Source organism: Bubalus kerabau, chromosome 13 (genome assembly GCF_029407905.1).
Source record: "Bubalus kerabau isolate K-KA32 ecotype Philippines breed swamp buffalo chromosome 13, PCC_UOA_SB_1v2, whole genome shotgun sequence".
NCBI lineage: Eukaryota > Metazoa > Chordata > Mammalia > Artiodactyla > Bovidae > Bubalus > Bubalus kerabau.
This window is the reverse complement of record NC_073636.1, coordinates 26576117-26594249: the sequence shown is the minus strand read 5'-3', so window position 1 is coordinate 26594249 and position 18133 is coordinate 26576117. Positions and strand designations below refer to the sequence as shown.

At 40.0% G+C, this 18133-nt stretch overlaps 1 protein-coding gene across 1 annotated transcript in view; it reads right to left on the bottom strand.

Annotated features, from left to right (window-relative positions):
• Positions 1–3743: 3743 nt before the first annotated feature.
• Positions 3744–18133, bottom strand: part of GPR158 (G protein-coupled receptor 158) — a 308597-nt gene continuing 294207 nt past the window's right edge. The window contains exons 9-11 of the mRNA XM_055543835.1: positions 14598–14703; positions 8941–9087; positions 3744–8201 (exon numbers count right to left, since the gene is read on the bottom strand). Coding sequence (XP_055399810.1) covers positions 6723–8201; positions 8941–9087; positions 14598–14703 — 1732 coding nt within the window. The 3' untranslated portion in view covers positions 3744–6722. The remainder of the gene's footprint in view (positions 8202–8940; positions 9088–14597; positions 14704–18133) is intronic.

Sequence of the window (18133 nt, the reverse complement as noted above, 5' to 3'; positions counted from 1 at the left end):
GCGAGCATGGTCGCTGCGACTTACCACCTCCCCTTGTCCCTGCGGCTCGGTTTTCTGGGTGTACAACCGGCGCACCTTCTCAAGTGGACATTGACCGTCCAGAATCCCAAGAAGCCTTAGCAATGAAGCCTGCTTGCAGTTTGGTAGATAATGCCTCTCTGGGGTGGCAATTGCCCCCTTCCGGCTCTGGCTGCCCTCGCCTGCCTGTCTCGGGCGGGGGCGGAGATGGGGTGGGGCGCGGATTGGCCGGCCTACAGCCCGCTAGCTCTGCTCAGTCCTTTGTTCTGTGAGCAGGCCTGATGGTGTTTTATGTTAGGGCTTTTCAAGCAGCTCTAGTCAGTCCTTTGTTCTGTGAGCGGGCCTGGCGGTGTCTTAGGGCTTTCCGCATCGTAGTTATCTCACAGTCTGGTTTGCTAGCCCAAGTTAATTCCCTCAGATTGCCATCAGGGCATTCAGGCCCGGTCCTTACTCTAAGCAATGCAGCCCACACCTCCCTGCCCAGCCCCCGCTTGCTAGTGGCTGATGCAGGCGTCTGCGCTGTTTCTCTGCTGGGGGAGTTACTGTTGGGCACATCATCTGTGGGTTTTAATTATTTATTTATTTTTCCTCCTAGTTATGTTGCCCTCTGTGGTTCCAAGGCTCGCCACAGACTCGGCAGTGAGAGTGTTTCCTGGTGTTTGGAAACTTCTTTTTTAAGACTCCCTTCCTGGGACGGAGCTGCATCCCTACCTCTTTTGTCTCTTTTTTTGTCTTTTATATTTCTTCCTACCTCCTTTTGAAGACAATGGGCTGCTTTTCCGGGTGCCTGATGTCCTCTGCCGGCATTCAGAAGTTGTTTTGTGGAATTTACTCAGCGTCCAAATGTTCTTTTGATGAATTTGTGGGGGAGAATGTGGTCTTTCTGTCCTATTCCTCTGCCATCTTAGGACCGCCTCCTCTTTTAAATTTTTTAAAAATATTTTGTATTCGAATATAGCCAATTAACAATGTTGTGGCAGTTTCAGGTGAACAGCGAAGGGATTCAAACATACATATACATGCATTCTCCCCTAAATTCCCCTCCCATCCAGGCTGCCACATAACATTGAGCAGAGTTCCCTGTGCTATACAGTAGGTCCTTGTCAATTATCCATTTTAAATATAGCAGTGTGTCCATGTCAATCCCAGACTCCCTAACTATCCCTTCTAATATGTGACTTGATTACACCCCATTTAAAGCTTTTTGAGAGTTTCCAGTACTAAAGGATACAATGGTAGTTAATCTGAAGCAAGGTTGTGCACCATTACTTTTCTAGCCTTAATTCTTTCCTTTTATACCTGATGACTTTGAAGAATTTCAGCCTGGTGAATATTGCCTCCCTATTAAACCAGTCTTGGCTCCAAGACTTAGACACACTCTCCTGTGTATTACCATAGCAGGGACTGGGATATTCTTATGGATCTGAGTGTTATTAGAGCTCTTGTTCATTAGAAGATCATCATCATTACTTAGCAGATGGCCTGGTACATTTGTTGAATAAATTAAAAAAGGTAGCTGAACAGGGAAATATATTCAGTCTCCTGTAATAAGCCACAGTGGAAAAGAATATGAAAAACATTATAATATGCATATTATCTATCTATCTATTTCTGTACCACACAATCGCACTCATCTCACATGCTAGCAAAGTAATGCTAAAAATTCTCCAAGCCAGGCTTCAACAGTACATGAACCATGAACTTCCAGATGTTCAAGCTGGATTTAGAAAAGGCAGAGGAACCAGAGATCAAATTGCCAACATACACTGGATCATCGAAAAAGTGAGAGAGTTCCAGAAAAACATCTACTTTTGCTTTATTGACTGCCTTTGACTGTGTGGATCACAACAAACTGTGGAAAATTCTTAAAGAGATAGGAATACCAGACCACCTGAACTGCCTCCTGAGAAATGTGTATTCAGGTCAAGAAGCAACAGTTAGAATAGGACAGGGAACAACAGACTGGGTCCAAATCAGGAAAGGAGTACATCAGGGCTATATATTATCACACTGATTATTTAACACATATGCAGAGTACATTATGCGAAATGCTGGAGTGGATGAAGCACAAGCTGGAATCAAGATTGCTGGAAGAAATATCAATAAGCTCAGATACACAGATGACACCACCCTTATGGCAGAAAGAGAAGAACTAAAGAGCTTCATGATGAAAGTGAAAGAGGAGAGTGAAAAAGTTGGCTTAAACCTCAACACTCAGAAAACTAAGATCATGGCATCCAGTCTCATCACTTCATGTGAAATAGATGGGGAAACAATGGAAACAGAGAGTATTTTGGGAGGCTCCAAAATCACTGCAGATGGTGACTGAAGCCATGAAATTAAAAGATACTTGCTCCTTGGAAGAAAAGTTATGACCAACCTAGACAGCATGTTAAAAAGCAGAGACATTACTTTGCCAACAAAGGTCCATCTAGTCAAAGCTATGGTTTTTTCCAGTAGTAATATGTGGATGTGGGAGTTGGACCATAAAGAAAGCTGAGGGCTGAAAATTGATGCTTTTGAACTGTGGTGTTGGGGAAGACTCTTGAGAGTCCCTTGGACTGTAAGGAGATCCAACCAGTCAATCCTAAAGGAGATCAGTCCTGAATATTCATTGGAAGGACTGATGCTGAAGCTGAAACTCCAATCCCTTGGCCACCTGATGTGAAGAACTGACTCACTGGAAAAGACCCTGATGCTGGGAAAGATTGGGGGCGGTCGGGGAGGGGGACGACAGAGGAGATGGTTGGATGGCATCACTGACGTGATGGATGTGAGTTTGAGTAGGCTCTGGCAGTTGGTGATGGACAGGGAAGCCTGGTGCGCTGCAGTCCATGGGATTGCAAAGAGTTGGAGACAACTGAGCGACTGAACTGAACTGATCTATTTCTGGCTCTGTGCACGTGCTCAGTCATGTCTGACTCTTGCGACCCCATGGACTGTAGCCCGCCAGGCTCCTCTCTCCATTGGATTCTCCAGGAAAGAATACTGGAGTGGGTTACCATTCCCTTCTCCAGGGGATCTTCCTGACCCAGGGACTGAACCCAGGACTCCTGTGTCTCCTGCATTATAGGCAGATTCTTTATCACTGAGCCACCAGGGAAGCCCATATACATCTATATGTAGATATATATCTCTCTCTATATACATATAGATATATAGATATATCACTTTGCTGTATACCAGAAACTAACACAACATTATGAATCAACTATACCTCAATTTTAAAAAAGGCAGCTGAGGGACTTTTGGTGGTCCTGTGGTTAAAACTCTGTACTTCCACTGCAGTGGGTGCAGGTTCAATCCCTGGCTGGGGAGCCAAGATCCTACATGTGAGGTGTTAAGATCCAACCTGCCTTGTGGCCAAAAAATCAAAACATAAAAATGGAAGCAATATTAAATATAACAAATTCAATAAAAACTTTAAAAGTGGGCCACATAAAAAAAAATCTTTAAAAACATTTTTAAAAGTTATCTGAATTAGTTTCCATTTGGCAAGAGTGTTCTTAAATCAAAACCATTAGTCCTAACAGGTATAATTGGCTCCAGATGATTACCCACAGGTCTGAGGCCACATTTGGCTAATCACACATTCCTACAGGTAGGTAAGGTGGGGATACGTGTGTGTAAGTGTACCAAAGCCCAAGATATACAAAATTCCCCCTAAAGTCAGTGAGGTGAAATACATTTGACTTTTGATAGATGAACACACAAATCATCCCAAATTGCTTTCATATAAATATGTTTTATTGCAGAGAAGTTATAAGTATTTACATGCTGTAACACATCACAACATAAATTTACCAAATATTTTATGATGAGATGCTGCAGGTTGCAGATAATAGTTTCAGAAGAACCACAGATTAAGTGAAGAGACTGACAGCTTTATTGACTCTACAACTCTGGGTTGCTAAATGCTAGAAGTCAAAAGGCAGTGTTTTTTCAGTCCTACCTGTCATCACTTGCATGCAGAAACCTAGGAAGCAAATACAAGAGAACTGTCAAGTGTCAAATCCATATGGCCACCAAAGTTTACAATGGGCTGGGTTATAATTCAAGTCGTAAAGCGTTGAACTCTTGCATAAAATATACAGTTCTATTAAGATTGGTATAAATCTACTTATTTATAAACCCTGGCTTAAAAACAAGGACAGGATGCAGCCTGAACATGCACTGAGAAGGACAACCTAGCAAATGTTTGTGAACTTCATAGAGTTTCTTCACTTGCTTACTGTTATCAGTCTGGGAAAATAACCTTAAGGGTTGCAGGTTTAAGCTTCTCTTGGTCATAAGTGATAGCAATGAAAGGCTAGGGGAATGCCCCAGGTGCTCTCGTTGATTGATGCTGGTGGAGGAGAATCTATGGGCTGTACTAAGGTAGAACCTGGCAAGCCTTCTTTAGGCCACATCTCTAGCAGGGTCATCCTGAAGTGCAATGAAAAGTCACCGATGCCTGACTGCTTATTTCTGAAAAAGTCAATAAAGTGCTAACAGATCTTGGACATAAAGGAAAAAAGTAGATGGGTCTGGATGCTTTGAACCAAATTCACAACTTGGTACCTTGAAGTCATATTCCAAGGTCACCCAGTAGATAGGCTTTGATTGAAAAGGGAGGGGAGAAGGAAATGCATGAAGAAAGCACGAACAAATAGAATTTCTATATCTCTTCAAACCTACCCCACCATCCTGAGTAATGCACGAAGCAAGCAAATGGGTGAGGAAGATCTATGCACAGCTTTGCAAAATGGGGAAATGCCTGTTAACCCTGAAGACAAATCACTGAGAAAATTCTGATGGTGAATAAGAATTTCTGGTTTTCTTCTTCCACTGAGTGTAGTACTCCTAAGAACAGCCCTGTATCCACTTTTGGATTCCTTTTTCTCATCTTCTATCCCCCTAGCATGTTTCTCCTTGCTGCTCAGAAAAATGAAAAAACAGTTCCTTAGGCTGTGAATGTCCTAACCAAACAAGCCATGGTACTTTAGTGTTAAGTGTAAGAGAAAGGAAGTCAGGGTTCTATTTTCAAGTGATTCATCTTAAAAGAAAATGAGACTGAGCTTTGCGATGGAACCTCTTTGCATGATCACACCAGTAGGGCTAAATCAGCAGCTTCGGATTTCCATGCCAGGTGATCAGTGTGGAATGCAATGCATTTTATAAAGTACGCTTTAGGGCGTGGGGGCTGTTTCATCTTGCAAATAAACCTGACATATGAAATGTTGAGCCTGGTAGCTCACCTAGGCCATTTGCAGGACTTGGAAGTTTTCCAGGGCTTGGAAGAATGAAGAACCCACACTGCCTCATAGGCTTTGAGTAGCTCTGGTTATAAACTTCTTTGGGATTCGAGCCAGCAAGTTCTACCCCTGCCTGAAGTAATGAATAAGAGTTTTATGAGAATAAGTAGTTTAAGGTAATTTAAAATATTATATATTTAGTATGCATAATAAAAATATATCCATATTATGATGTGGATGCTATAATAATTTTCTCTCTTTAAAAATATAATCCCTTGAAAGTGCTAACGGGAGCTCCCTTTCTTTGTTTTCAAGGCAAATTCCCTGGCTCTGCAGTCCAGGAATTCTCTTGTCATTCCTAGAGGCTTCCCTTTCCATTGGTAATAATAATGCACAGTATATTTTTCTCACTCTTAGCTTCTTCCTTCCTTACGAAATGCTGCTAAGTATGAAATACTGTTAAGAGGGACAATTAATTGGAATGAAGGCATTATCTATCTCTGACTTTGAACAAACAATAGATAAGTTGTCCTTAACTTATTGAGACGTGTGACTAAGAAGGACCACTTGATCTCCAATATTAATAAAGCTTCTGCGTCCTCACAGGAAAAGTGCAAAACAACTCACTCAACTTGTATTTAAAAAAAGACCCTGATGAAGACAGTATAACAAACCATGATGTGAAATCATAGTCAAATCCGAATTCACAATATATATAAATCACAGCCCAAACTAAAAGGTTTTTTATCATAACAATTATGGCTTCCCAAGCCAAAGAAAGCTTACTGTACTTCAAGAATCAACTAAAGTTGATAGATAGAGGGTATTTCTGTTAAGTTGCAATAACAATTGAGTAGCGGCTGATTGCATAAATGTGTTGTGTCACATAATATCAAAGTTATTTGCAAAAATTATACAATCTGGAATGCTTGAATATGAGACACAACAAGGTACTGAAATAGACATTGATAAGAAAATGAGAGCCATCATTAATATAAAAGGGATTTTTGGATGCATTAAGTTAGCAGTGCTATCAAGGTTAAATAGGTAAAGTAAGTTCTTTTTAGTCAGCTACTTAGAATTTGGGGCATAGACATTGATACCTTCTTCTTCTTTGAAAATCTTGTACCTCTTCTGTGTCTTCTGGTTTGCCTTGCTTGGGATCTTCCAAGTCCCAAGGATACGTATTGATCAGGGGCAGACATTGAGGTCTACTTCCCCCGAACACGCTAAAGTATAAGGATTTTCCCAGTGTGCCCTGGGGAAAGACCTTCCTGGCCAGTCTAACTTCTTCACTGAAGCCAGTCTCCCTACACCCTCTTCCATCCCTTTCTTTCCCATTTCCCCCGACTGACCAATACTCCATGGGTAGTTCTGATCCTTGTATCTTCTGTCTTATATCAAATTCAGCATTTCTTCCTTCTCCTTTTCTTTCTGGGGATGCTACACTTTAAAAGGACCCCAGATCTCTTACTTTCGAGGCCCTGCTATCTTATTTGCACTTAAAGCAGAAGAGGCAGGGAAAGCTACACTTCTTTCAGCATTTGGTTTATCTGGGGTCACAAACTCCCAGGGACACACCTCAGCTCGTGACATTAAAGGTGGCTGAAAGTTATTACTTGAGTTATGGGAGGCAGGCACGTTTCGCTCAGAGGAAGATGTCTTTTTCTCCTGGTCTCCTAGTTGGTTGAGGTTTTCATTCTCCACTTTTGATGCTACAGCTTTGGGAGGCAGTTCTTCACACTGCCCAGCACACACACCGGTTGCACAATGCTGGCCACTGTTCTCACCTTGAGCTCTTCCCAGGGGAACCTGAGTCTTGGACACCAAATACTTCTCCTCTTCAAAGAGGGACTGACCTTGGCTCTCCCAAGGACACACCTCAGCCTTGTCTACGCTCTTCGGATTGGACTGCTGACACAGGTCAGCGGCCTTAGGCTTGGGATGAGATTTCTCCTTTAAGGAAAATGTTGGGTTTTTCTCCATTTCAGAAGCTGCAATCGATACGTGCTTTTGAACTTTCGATTCCAAAGGCCCAGGCCCGGGGGCTAGGTCATAGATCTCCCAGGGGCACACTTCCCCAATGTCAAAGTTGTTCTTCATCTGGGTGGCGCCTGGGCTCAGGTCTGAATTGGCAGTGGTGGGGTTGGCCCTTTGTTGCTTCATAATCCCCAATTTCTGGGGTTTTCTTGGCTCCTCGGAATGACTGGAGTTTGCAGGGGCAGAGTCTTGAGTCTCTGCATTATCTGAATTGGAGTATTTTCTATTTGTCTCTTTCTCTCTGGGCAGAGCTTTCTGGGCTTTGGCCCGCTCCTCCACGCAGGCTGCCTGGGTTTTCCCGGCCAATCCAAGCGTTTTCTCCTTGGCACTGGCGATGACGCTGAGGGACTTCTGTAATACTGACGTGCGGGTGGGCCCGGGCTTCTTCTCCGAGCTGAGGTTGTGGGCGCTGGCTGACTTACACACCAGAGGCACGGACTCAGTGGACACGGCTTGGCTGTCCTCTTGCAGGGGTCGGGGTCGGTTCGCTCCCACCGGAGACCCCAGCACAGAGTTGTCTGTAGCCTCCTCCTCCTCCCGGCTCTGGGCGGGCGGGCTGCCCGGGCCGCCTGGTTGCTCCCGCACATGCTCATAGGTGCTGTGCGATTTCTTGAGCGAGAAGACCCGGCTCCGCAGGGACTCCTCCTTGGGCTTCCCAGAGCCACCCGCAGCCTCCTGGGGGTTCTTCCTTCCTGCGCTGGACCCCTTAGCCGAGCCGTGCTCCCCAGCATCCTTGTCCTCCTTGGAGCACTGCCGGCTGACCGTCTCTGGGATTTCGGTGATTCGCCTCATGATGGAACGGCCTAAGCCCTTCTTGGAGCACCGCTTTTTCTGAAGGTGGGGATTATTCGTGATCATCTTCTTCCTCTTATAGATTTCCAACTGGGCGTAGAGTTTCTTCAGCTCATCCTGCCAGAATAAGAGCAGATTCAAAGTGATGGGGGATGTAGCATTTCAGCCAGCTGATAACCCCTAGTGTGGAGCTCTTCCTAACATCTCTGCTCCTCAACTTTCTCCTGACTCCTCTGTATCTTGTTTCACAGAGTGTCTGAACTTTAGGACCTGAACTCCTGCATTCTGCACTTGCTTCATGGAATGGGCATTTTGAACTTATGAACTGCATGGACCAGGCTGAGCCTGGACCATGACAAAACACAGCCTGTTATCGACTGATAAAACTTTATTCCTAAATAATACTGGAAGCATCATGGAGCCATTGATAAAATTACACCTAATGTTAGATTAGGTTTTTACTGTACACCTGACCATCAAATACTAAAAGCATCTTCTTCTTCCAAATGCTGACATATTGTCACAGATTATTTTAAATAATCCACACCCTCTGCTCACAGGTCTATTTACCTTCCCATCAGCAAGATCTCATAAACCATTATCATGGGACATACATATAACCAGTTTATCATCATGGCGGCTTAAGTCAGTTAAGATGATCAAGACTGGCCTGTGTGGTCTAACTTATACTGTGATTCTATGTTTCAGAATTGGATAAACTCTGCATGTGATGCCTTCAGTCCTTACATAATCACACAAGTTCTATAACACAAAGAACACATGAACACCTGCCCACACACATATGATGTACAAATGGGCCTAATTTAAAACAGAAAAGTAGAAATGCTGGTGTTACCCGAATGTCTTCTGGATCCAAGCTGTGCTCACTCCAGGCTGAATTGATACTGCTGTTCAGGTAGGATCCAGATCGGCCCATGTCTAGCTCATCTTCGTATGCTTCTGTTGCAATGTCATCTCGTGGGTTATTGCTTGAATGTGAAAACTGTAACAGAGATTCAATACGAGCTGTAGACATGAATCCACTGGAGGGCACGGCATAATAATTTTTCTAAAGGTTCTAATGTTACATCATTTCCTCAGCTAAGATGAATTCATTCACTGAACTCTTTACAAAAGATTTGCTGCAATATTTTGTTCTGTTGTCCTTGTTACACGATAGAGTTCTTAGAATGAGGTATTAATAATACTTGGTTCACTCTTTGACTTCTATTTTCATTCTTGTATTTTTTTCAGGTTCCCAGGGTTAACTCACATTATTTCTCTTCAATGATATTTGCACTTTGAAAATGAAAATAAGTAGAAGAACCCAAAGAAAGGTTCTCTGAGGGTACTCTGAGTTCACTGTACTCTCAAAGCAGCGATTTGGACCCACTGGCGACTGAGCGGAAATATTTTTTTTCCAGCAGTGGGGTCTATCTGGTGTCATCTCACTTCACACAGAGGAGGCTGTATTTCATCTATGGGCACAGACTGGAATGATCACAGGACTGTGACTTTCAGTCCACCACACAGAGTTTCAAAAAAACTACTTTCAAAACGGAGGGGATAGGGGCTCTGGATTCCAGCCCTGACTGTGTTGTCAGTGAGGTCTTAAGTGGGCCATGGAACCTCTGGGGAGCATGGTGATCCTTTTAGCTTACCCAGCTTGGGCTAGATGGTATCTAACTTTAAAAGTGCAAAGAATCACTGAAATAACACATTTTTTTCCCCCTCTAGCTCATCAATATTCTCAAGTTCCTCTTTCATCACCTTTTGGTATATTCTAATTATCTTCATGGAGCCTTTGGACATTTTTCAGTTTCATGTAGTCTTGCTGTCTCTACTCTTCTTCAAGTGCAGAAGAAAGAGGGAATCGGGTAAATGTTGGAAACAGAAAGAATCTAAAGCATCCAGCCACACTTTACTCAATGAATAAACCAAGTGACTGTCCTGTGAAAATTGGACATGGGTTCTCTTTTCTCAGCTGGCCATCAGGTGAAATATTCCTTTAAAAAATGGATAGACTGCCCTTTGACACAGAAACACAGAGATGTCAGCTGTTGTTCAAATATTCAGCTAGGCAGGTGAACATAAATTGGAGATAATAGGTAAAATGGCAATTCTTTAAGTAATAATGAATATTTTGTATTTGAGACTGGCTGAGAAACCACAGAAACTGATGAACTTTTCCACTCACTCTTCTATGTATGTTTGTGGGAACCACATGTGCCATAAACTTGAGGCCACAAAGATGAAGAAAATAGACCCCAGCCCTCCAAAATCTCACATGCTATTAGTTAAACCAGTTGGAGATTACTTATAAGAGTGGAATTATTTTTCTCGAGCAAAGTCTTAGAGATTATCATGAGCTTAAAAAACAGTAATTTGTCCATTTCCTGCTTTCTGATTTTTCCTTAACATGTATCTCTATCTAAAATACTATTTTAAACATTTATTTTGTATGTCTTTTCTACTTCCTTCTCTCCTCCTCCAGAATATAAGTACCATGAGAGTACAGACTTAGGTCTGTTCATTACTCTTATTCTAGGATATTGAACAAAGCTCCTCAATACTGTTTTAAATTACTTATTTATTGAGATATAATTCATATATCATAACATTCTCAATTTTAAACTATACAAACCAGTATTTTTTAGTATATTCTTGAGGTTGTACAATCATCACCACCATCTAATTCCAGAATGTTTTCATCACCCCCAAAAGAAATCTTTTTAAACCAATTAAGCAGTCACTCCAAGCCCCTCTTTTCTCCAGCCCATGGCACTACTCCTCTACTTTCTGTCTCATTAGAGCTGTCTATTTCATTTCACATAAATGGAATCATATAATATGTGGCCTCTTTTATCTGGCTTCCTTCACTTGGTATAACGTTTTAAAGGTTTGTACAAATTGTAGCATGTATCAGTGCTTTATTTCTTTTAACTGATAAATAATATTTCATTGTGTGAATATTTGACATTTTGTTTGCACATTATCAGTTGATGGACATTTGGGTTCTTTCCACTTTTGGGCTACTGTGGATAATGCTGCTATGAACATTCATGTAAAAATTAAAGAAAAAAATTTAAACCAGCTTTATGGAGATATAATTCATATGCAGAGAACTGCACATATTAAATGTCTACAATTTGATGAGTCTGGACATATGCAAACACCCATGATGCCTCACTACAATCAAGGTAAGAGACAGCATAAACAAATTTCTATATGAACATGTTCTTTCAATTCTTTCTGGAGCTCAACAACAATTTATTGAATCAATCAATAAGCAGTCTGAGTATATATTCATCTAATAAAAATATAATCATATTATACAAAGTATAAAAATGGTTAAGATAAGCTGCAGTAACAGACTAATCCACAAAAATTATGACTATTTGGTGTCATTCAAGTAAGGAAGAAATTAGGCATGCCTCTCTGTTTAAAATTGCTTGGCTTTTTCAATCAGGTTGAATTTCAGTGTTCTGGCTAATTGTGAGAGCTGAGGTAGAGAAAGAAATCACAATTCTGATTTTGGCTAATGTCAAAAACAAGATCAGGAGCTGACTGTGGCTGAGATCATGAACTCCTTATTGCCAAATTCAGACTTAAATTGAAGAAAGTAGGGAAAACCACTAGACCATTCAGGTATGACCTAAATCAAATCCCTTATGATTATACAGTGGAAGTGAGAAATAGATTTAAGGCACTAGATCAGGCAGAGTGCCTGATGAACTGTGGACGGAGGTTCGTGACATTGTACATGAGACAGGATCAAGACGATCCCCATGGAAAAGGAATGCAAAAAAGCAAAATGGCTGTCTGGGGAGGCCTTACAAATAGCTGTGAAAAGAGGAGAAGCGAAAAGCAAAGGAGAAAAGGAAAGATATAAGCATCTGAATGCAGAGTTCCAAAGAATAGCAAGGAGAGATAAGAAAGCCTTCCTCAGCGATCAATGCAAAGAAATAGAGGAAAACAACAGAATGGGAAAGACTAGAGATCTCTTCAAGAAAATTAGAGATACCAAGGGAACATTTCATGCAAAGATGGGCTCAATAAAGGACAGAAATGGTATGGACCTAACAGAAGCAGAAGATATTAAGAAGAGGTGGCAAGAATACACAGAAGAACTGTACAAAAAAGATCTTCATGACCCAGATAATCATGATGGTGTGATCACTCACCTAGAGCCAGACATCCTGAAATGTGAAGTCAAGTGGGCCTTAGGAAGCATCACTACGAATAAAGCTAGTGGAGGTGATGGAATTCCAGTTGAGCTATTTCAAATCCTGGAAGATGATGCTGTGGAAGTGCAGCACTCAATATGCCAGCAAATTTGGAAAACTCAGCAGTGGCCACAGGACTGGGAAAGGTCAGTTTTCATTCCAATCCCAAAGAAAGGCAATGCCAAAGAATGCTCAAACTACCACACAATTGCACTCATCTCACACGCTAGTAAAGTAATGCTCAAAATTCTCCAAGCCATGCTTCAGCAATATGTGAACCATGAACTTCCAGATGTTCAAGCTGGTTTTAGAAAAGGCAAGATGTTAAATCTGGTTTTAGAAAAGGCAGAGGAACCAGAGATCAAATTGCCAACATCTGCTGGATCATTGAAAAAGCAAGAGAGTTCCAGAAAAACATCTATTTCTGCTTTCTTGACTATGCCAAAGCCTTTGACTGTGTGGATCACAATAAACTGTGAACAATTCTGAAAGAGATGGGAATACCAGACCACCTGACCTGCCTCTTGAGGAACCTATATGCAGGTCAGGAAGCAACAGTTAGAACTGGACATGGAACAACAGACTGGTTCCAAATAGGAAAAGGAGAACGTCCAGGCTGTATATTGTCACCCTGCTTATTTAACTTCTATTCAGAGTACATCATGGGAAACACTGGGCTGGAAGAAGCACAAGCTGGAATCAAGATTGCCAGGAGAAATATCAATAACCTTAGATATGCAGATGACACCACCCTTATGGCAGAAAGTGAAGAGGAACTCAAAAGCCTCTTGATGAAACTGAAAGAGGAGAGTGAAAAAGTTGGCTTAAAACTCAACATTCAGAAAACGAAGATCATGGCATCTGGTCCCATCACTTCATGGCAAATAGACGGGGAAACAGTGGAAACAGTGGCTGATTTTATTTTTCTGGGCTCCAAAATCACTGCAGATGGTGACTGCAGCCATGAAATGAAAAGACGCTTACTCCTTGGAAGGAAAGTTATGACCAACCTAGATAGCATATTGAAAAGCAGAGACATTACTTTGCCAACAAAGGTTCTTCTAGTCAAGGCTATGGTTTTTCCAGTGGTCATGTATGGATGTGAGAGTTGGACTGTGAAGAAAGCTGAGCACTGAAGAATTGATGCTTTTGAACTGTGGTGTTGGAGAAGACTCTTGAGAGTCCCTTGGACTGCAAAGAGATCCAACCAGTCCATTCTAAAGGAGATCAGTCCTGGGTGTTCATTGGAAGGACTGATGCTAAAGCTGAAACTCCAATACTTTGGCCACCTCATGCGAAGAGTTGACTCATTTGAAAAGACTCTGATGCTGGGAGGGATTGGGGGCAGGAGGAGAAGGGGACGACAGAGGATGAGATGGCTAGATGGCATCACCGACTCGATGGACATGGGTTTGCATAAACTCCAGGAGTTGGTGATGGACAGGCAGGCCTGACGTGCTGTGATTCATGGGATCGCAAAGAGTCGGACACGGCTGAGCGACTGAACTGATATTATAGGACACTGATAAAGCTGTATAATATTCTAATATTTTGTTTTTCTAGATGTAAAAAAGGAAAATGATGATAATATGTATGTTTTCCTCCAAACTCTGATATCATTTTATTCCAAGCAGACTTATTGCTATCATGTCATAGATGAGGAAACTGAAACTCAGAGAGATGAAAAGTCTTGGCTGACGCTATGTTACAGAGTCAGCTTGGGGTGGGCATGAGTTCAGAATCCCTGTATTCTGAATCCTGGCCCACCTTCCTTCACTTCAGAATGCTGCCTAGAAAGTCTTTGTCAGAATCTCTCAGTGTAAAGGAAGATCGTTTTTATACGTTATAATTATTTCTATTTACATAAAAATTCTCTGAATGATTAAAACACAACTTTCTTGACTATGAATCCAAATAAGAGTATTCGTAGAAAAAGATAATTCTGTTTAAAAATTATCTTGAGGTTACAGGTACAATGAAAGGCCACCTTGAACCCCTAATAATTAAAACATAAATCGATAGCAGAATGTTTGGAAAAGGACTGAATTGGATGATGACGGTTTTGTACAGACTAAGGTAGTTAAATATTATGTGAGATGTTTAATAAATGTCCAAAGAAAAGAGATGCCTATTAGTAGTTTCCTGAGTTTTAAAAATACTGTAGCATGTTACACAAATCTTTACACCACCCTTTGCCTATATTGCCAGATATTTTTCAAAGAAGAACCAATTTCATTCTCATTTAAAATAACTGTCTTGCAAGAGAAAAGGAATGTTGGAGAAATACCTTTGGAATCAAAAGCAACCCAATGGTGACTGTCACAGTCAAATGAGTATGTGCAAAATACAGCATCAACATCCAATCAGACTGAAGTCTTGAGGCAAGAACAAATCTGAAATGAGAATTCACCATATTAGTAACCCAACAAGATTTCTACTTAAAACACTAGGATACTTGCTTTTCCTCAATGTATCAGTAAAAGCAAGGAAGTAAGAAATCATACTGCTGTTTCTACAACATATATTGCATTGGCCAAAAAGTTCCTTCAGGCTTTTCTGTAAGATCTTAAAGATAGCGTATACTTATATAATGTGCTAAACATTTTCTTGATTATTTTGTAGGTAAGTTGAACGTGCAAAGCATAAGCAGTGAACACATGTGAATTCTTCAAAAGAAGAGTAGGGTAAAAATTTATTGTTTCAGGGAAATTTAGATTATAAGGCACAGTCAAATGACTCTTGATCATAACAGTTTTCATTTAAAAACATTAATCAGAACTAAGGAAAAAATGGGTAAATATGTGTCTTAGTGAATGATCCCAGAGACTGATATGGTAAACAATGTAATGGGAAAAATGAATGTACTAATGGGTTATAAAGTACATCATTTTTAAACTATTTTTAAACACTGAAATATAGTGGATGTATAAAGCGCATCTTTTAAAATACAAATTTTAGTTTTTATAGAGCATCAAATTATTTTAAAATAATTTAAAATGTCATATTTAAAATCTTACAGAGGAATTTATAATGCTCTGTTCCACGACAGGCCTGCAAGTAACATGTGTAGGAAAAATTCATTATTGATATCTGTCCTTGCAATTTTGGAATATTTTGACAAATCAGTAGGTACATGTACAAACTAAAACTCATGTTTTAAGGATTCATCTTTATGCAAAAACCAGGTATTGCTTTTATTAAGGTCATTTTGAACTCATATTCTTTTAATGTTCCCCATCTATTGTTTATCCATGAAAGCTAACTATGAGATTTTGGAATTAGAGAATTAGCATTTTGTTTCAATGATATACATCATCAAATTTGAAAAGCTAAATCCTAAGAGAATGCTTATGATATAATAGTGAAATAAACATGTGTGCTAAGTCACTTCAGCCATGTCTGACTCTTTGCAATGTTATGAACTGTAGCCTGCCAGGCTCCTCTGTCCTCTGTCCATGAGATTCTCCAGGCAAGAATACAAGAGTGGGTTGCCACTTCCTATTCCAGGGGATCTTCCTGACCCAGGGACTGAACTCAGGTCTCCTGCATTGCAGGTGGGTTCTTTATCCTGGGTTCGGAAGACCCCCTGAAGAAGAAAATGCCAATCCACCCGTATTCTTGCCTGGGAAATCCTATGCAGAGAGGAGCCTGGCGGGCTACAGTCCATGCGGTCACAGAGAGTTGGACAGGACTGAAGGACTAACACACATACTTTCTTTACCACTAGCACAACCTGGGAAGCCCGAAATAAACATATATGAATCTAAAAATAGAGGAGACTAATTTTATTTCTGCATTATACCATATTCAAGACAAATTTACTAAATGCATATTATTAATATTTAAGATAAAATTTCCATCCAGGCTATTTCTTCCTCATTTTTACCCCCATCTCCCTACTCCTGCAAAATCAAGGTCAAACGGAAGCTAAGGGTTATCAAAATGCAGACAGAGTCTTTTCCCTGTGTCTGGAGACATAAGCAACACAGACTTAGACAGAAGTGCAAAACGACTGTGGTGCTTCACAGACAACTAAAAGAGATTCTCTGGATTAACGTCTTTCTGAATTCTTTTGTGAGAAGGGTTAGCTTCATACCTGCTTTGAACATGACTGAATATTCACTGTGTTCAGGGATGGAATACTTTGGAATCCCATCTGTGCTAGGTCAGGTAAGATTTCTTTTTAAGAGCTAAAATAGGATTATCTTACTCAATAAAAAGTTACAGTCTTTGAGACAAGAGTATTGAAGCACTGAAGCAATATAAAATGTACCCCTGAAAATAATATAATGCCAATCTTCTGGGGCCATAGCCAGTCCTGGAGTAGACAGGTACATCAGAGGAGATGGATTTACAGTCTAAAAGTATCCTATGTACAGGGAATTCCTTATCTCAAATGCCAACAGAAGTTGAAACTAGCCTGACAATATCTAGAGAAAAGAATGGGTACATATGTTTTGAATTAAAACTCTTCCAAAAAATAATTTTGAAATATACTAACATCAGTTGTCCTTAATCAGCTTTTAATTACTGATAGACTTTTTTTAGGTTGTACTTCTGATTAGAAATATCTTAAGAACAACTGGATTTTGCAGTAGTATTAAAGATTCATTTTAAAAAATAGTATTTCAACTAAACAGGTCTAAAGTCAGGTGCATAGAAATATTTGAAAATTGAGGTTAAGAATAAAGGCAGACTTTTAAAGAGTTTTGCACTTTCCCCAAAGTTAGATTTATGCTCAGCACTAAAAATAAGTAAAGAATTAGAACTGACTGAGCAAAATGCTTTCTCATTATTCATCCTTCTAGACTTAACCCTTTTAGGTTATTTTAGGTTCTTTTTGTTCAGTCTGATAGTTTGGTAAGAAAGATAGCAAATCTGTACATAATCTGTAGTAATAGTTTTTAATTTATATATATGTATGTACAAATACATACATATATGTATACATAATTTCATATTTTAAGCAGATAAGAAGAACATATATATCCTATTGATATAAAAATATTTTTGCTGACGTTGGATGCCTTATTTAATATTATTTAACTCCAGGAAAAATTTGCCAAGATAGATCCAGCTGATTTAAATTGTTATTGCTTCTTATCCTTGAATAGAGCTTGTGTCTACATATAAGCTCATGGTTTTTATGATTCTTCTGGTCAAGCTGGTGGGCTGTCTGAGACTTTGTAGGAAAGGTCTAAGCAAAATAGGAAAGTTATTTTTAACAAGTATTTAACATGTTTCCTGTCACTTTAGCTCTGTTAAAACAGTGTTTTCTGAAGTGTGGCTGTGCATTCAGATATCAACTGAATGCAAGACATCATTTTATGATTACTGACTACAATGAGAGATGATAAAAATCCTGTAAAACTTCCACAGATCATCACTTTTTCATCCCTTCATTAATCTCTATCTTTCCACTGAGGGCCAGGACTAATACTCAAAATTTCTAATTACTTTAAGTGTGTCTTAACTTTTAATGTATATCAAGTAATTGAATGGCATCTCTTTGTTGTTTTTCAAACTAATGGATTCCTTTTATTTTCTTGCTGAGATTTATTTTCAATTGTGAATCAGGTGAAAATTCTCAAAAGATAAGTCATGCATCTTTCATTTTCTTCATTTTTCATAAGCCACTTTCTTTCTTCTTTGTACTCTTTGGCTATGGAACCATATGGAATAACAAGAAACAGAGGGCCAGGCCATATATTCTTACCATACAAAGAGTGTGAGGATGAAAAAAATCCAACTGCACACAAAAATCCAACCATCAACTTGGAATGGATTTTGCTTTTGAATTCAACCTATTTCACATATGTAAGT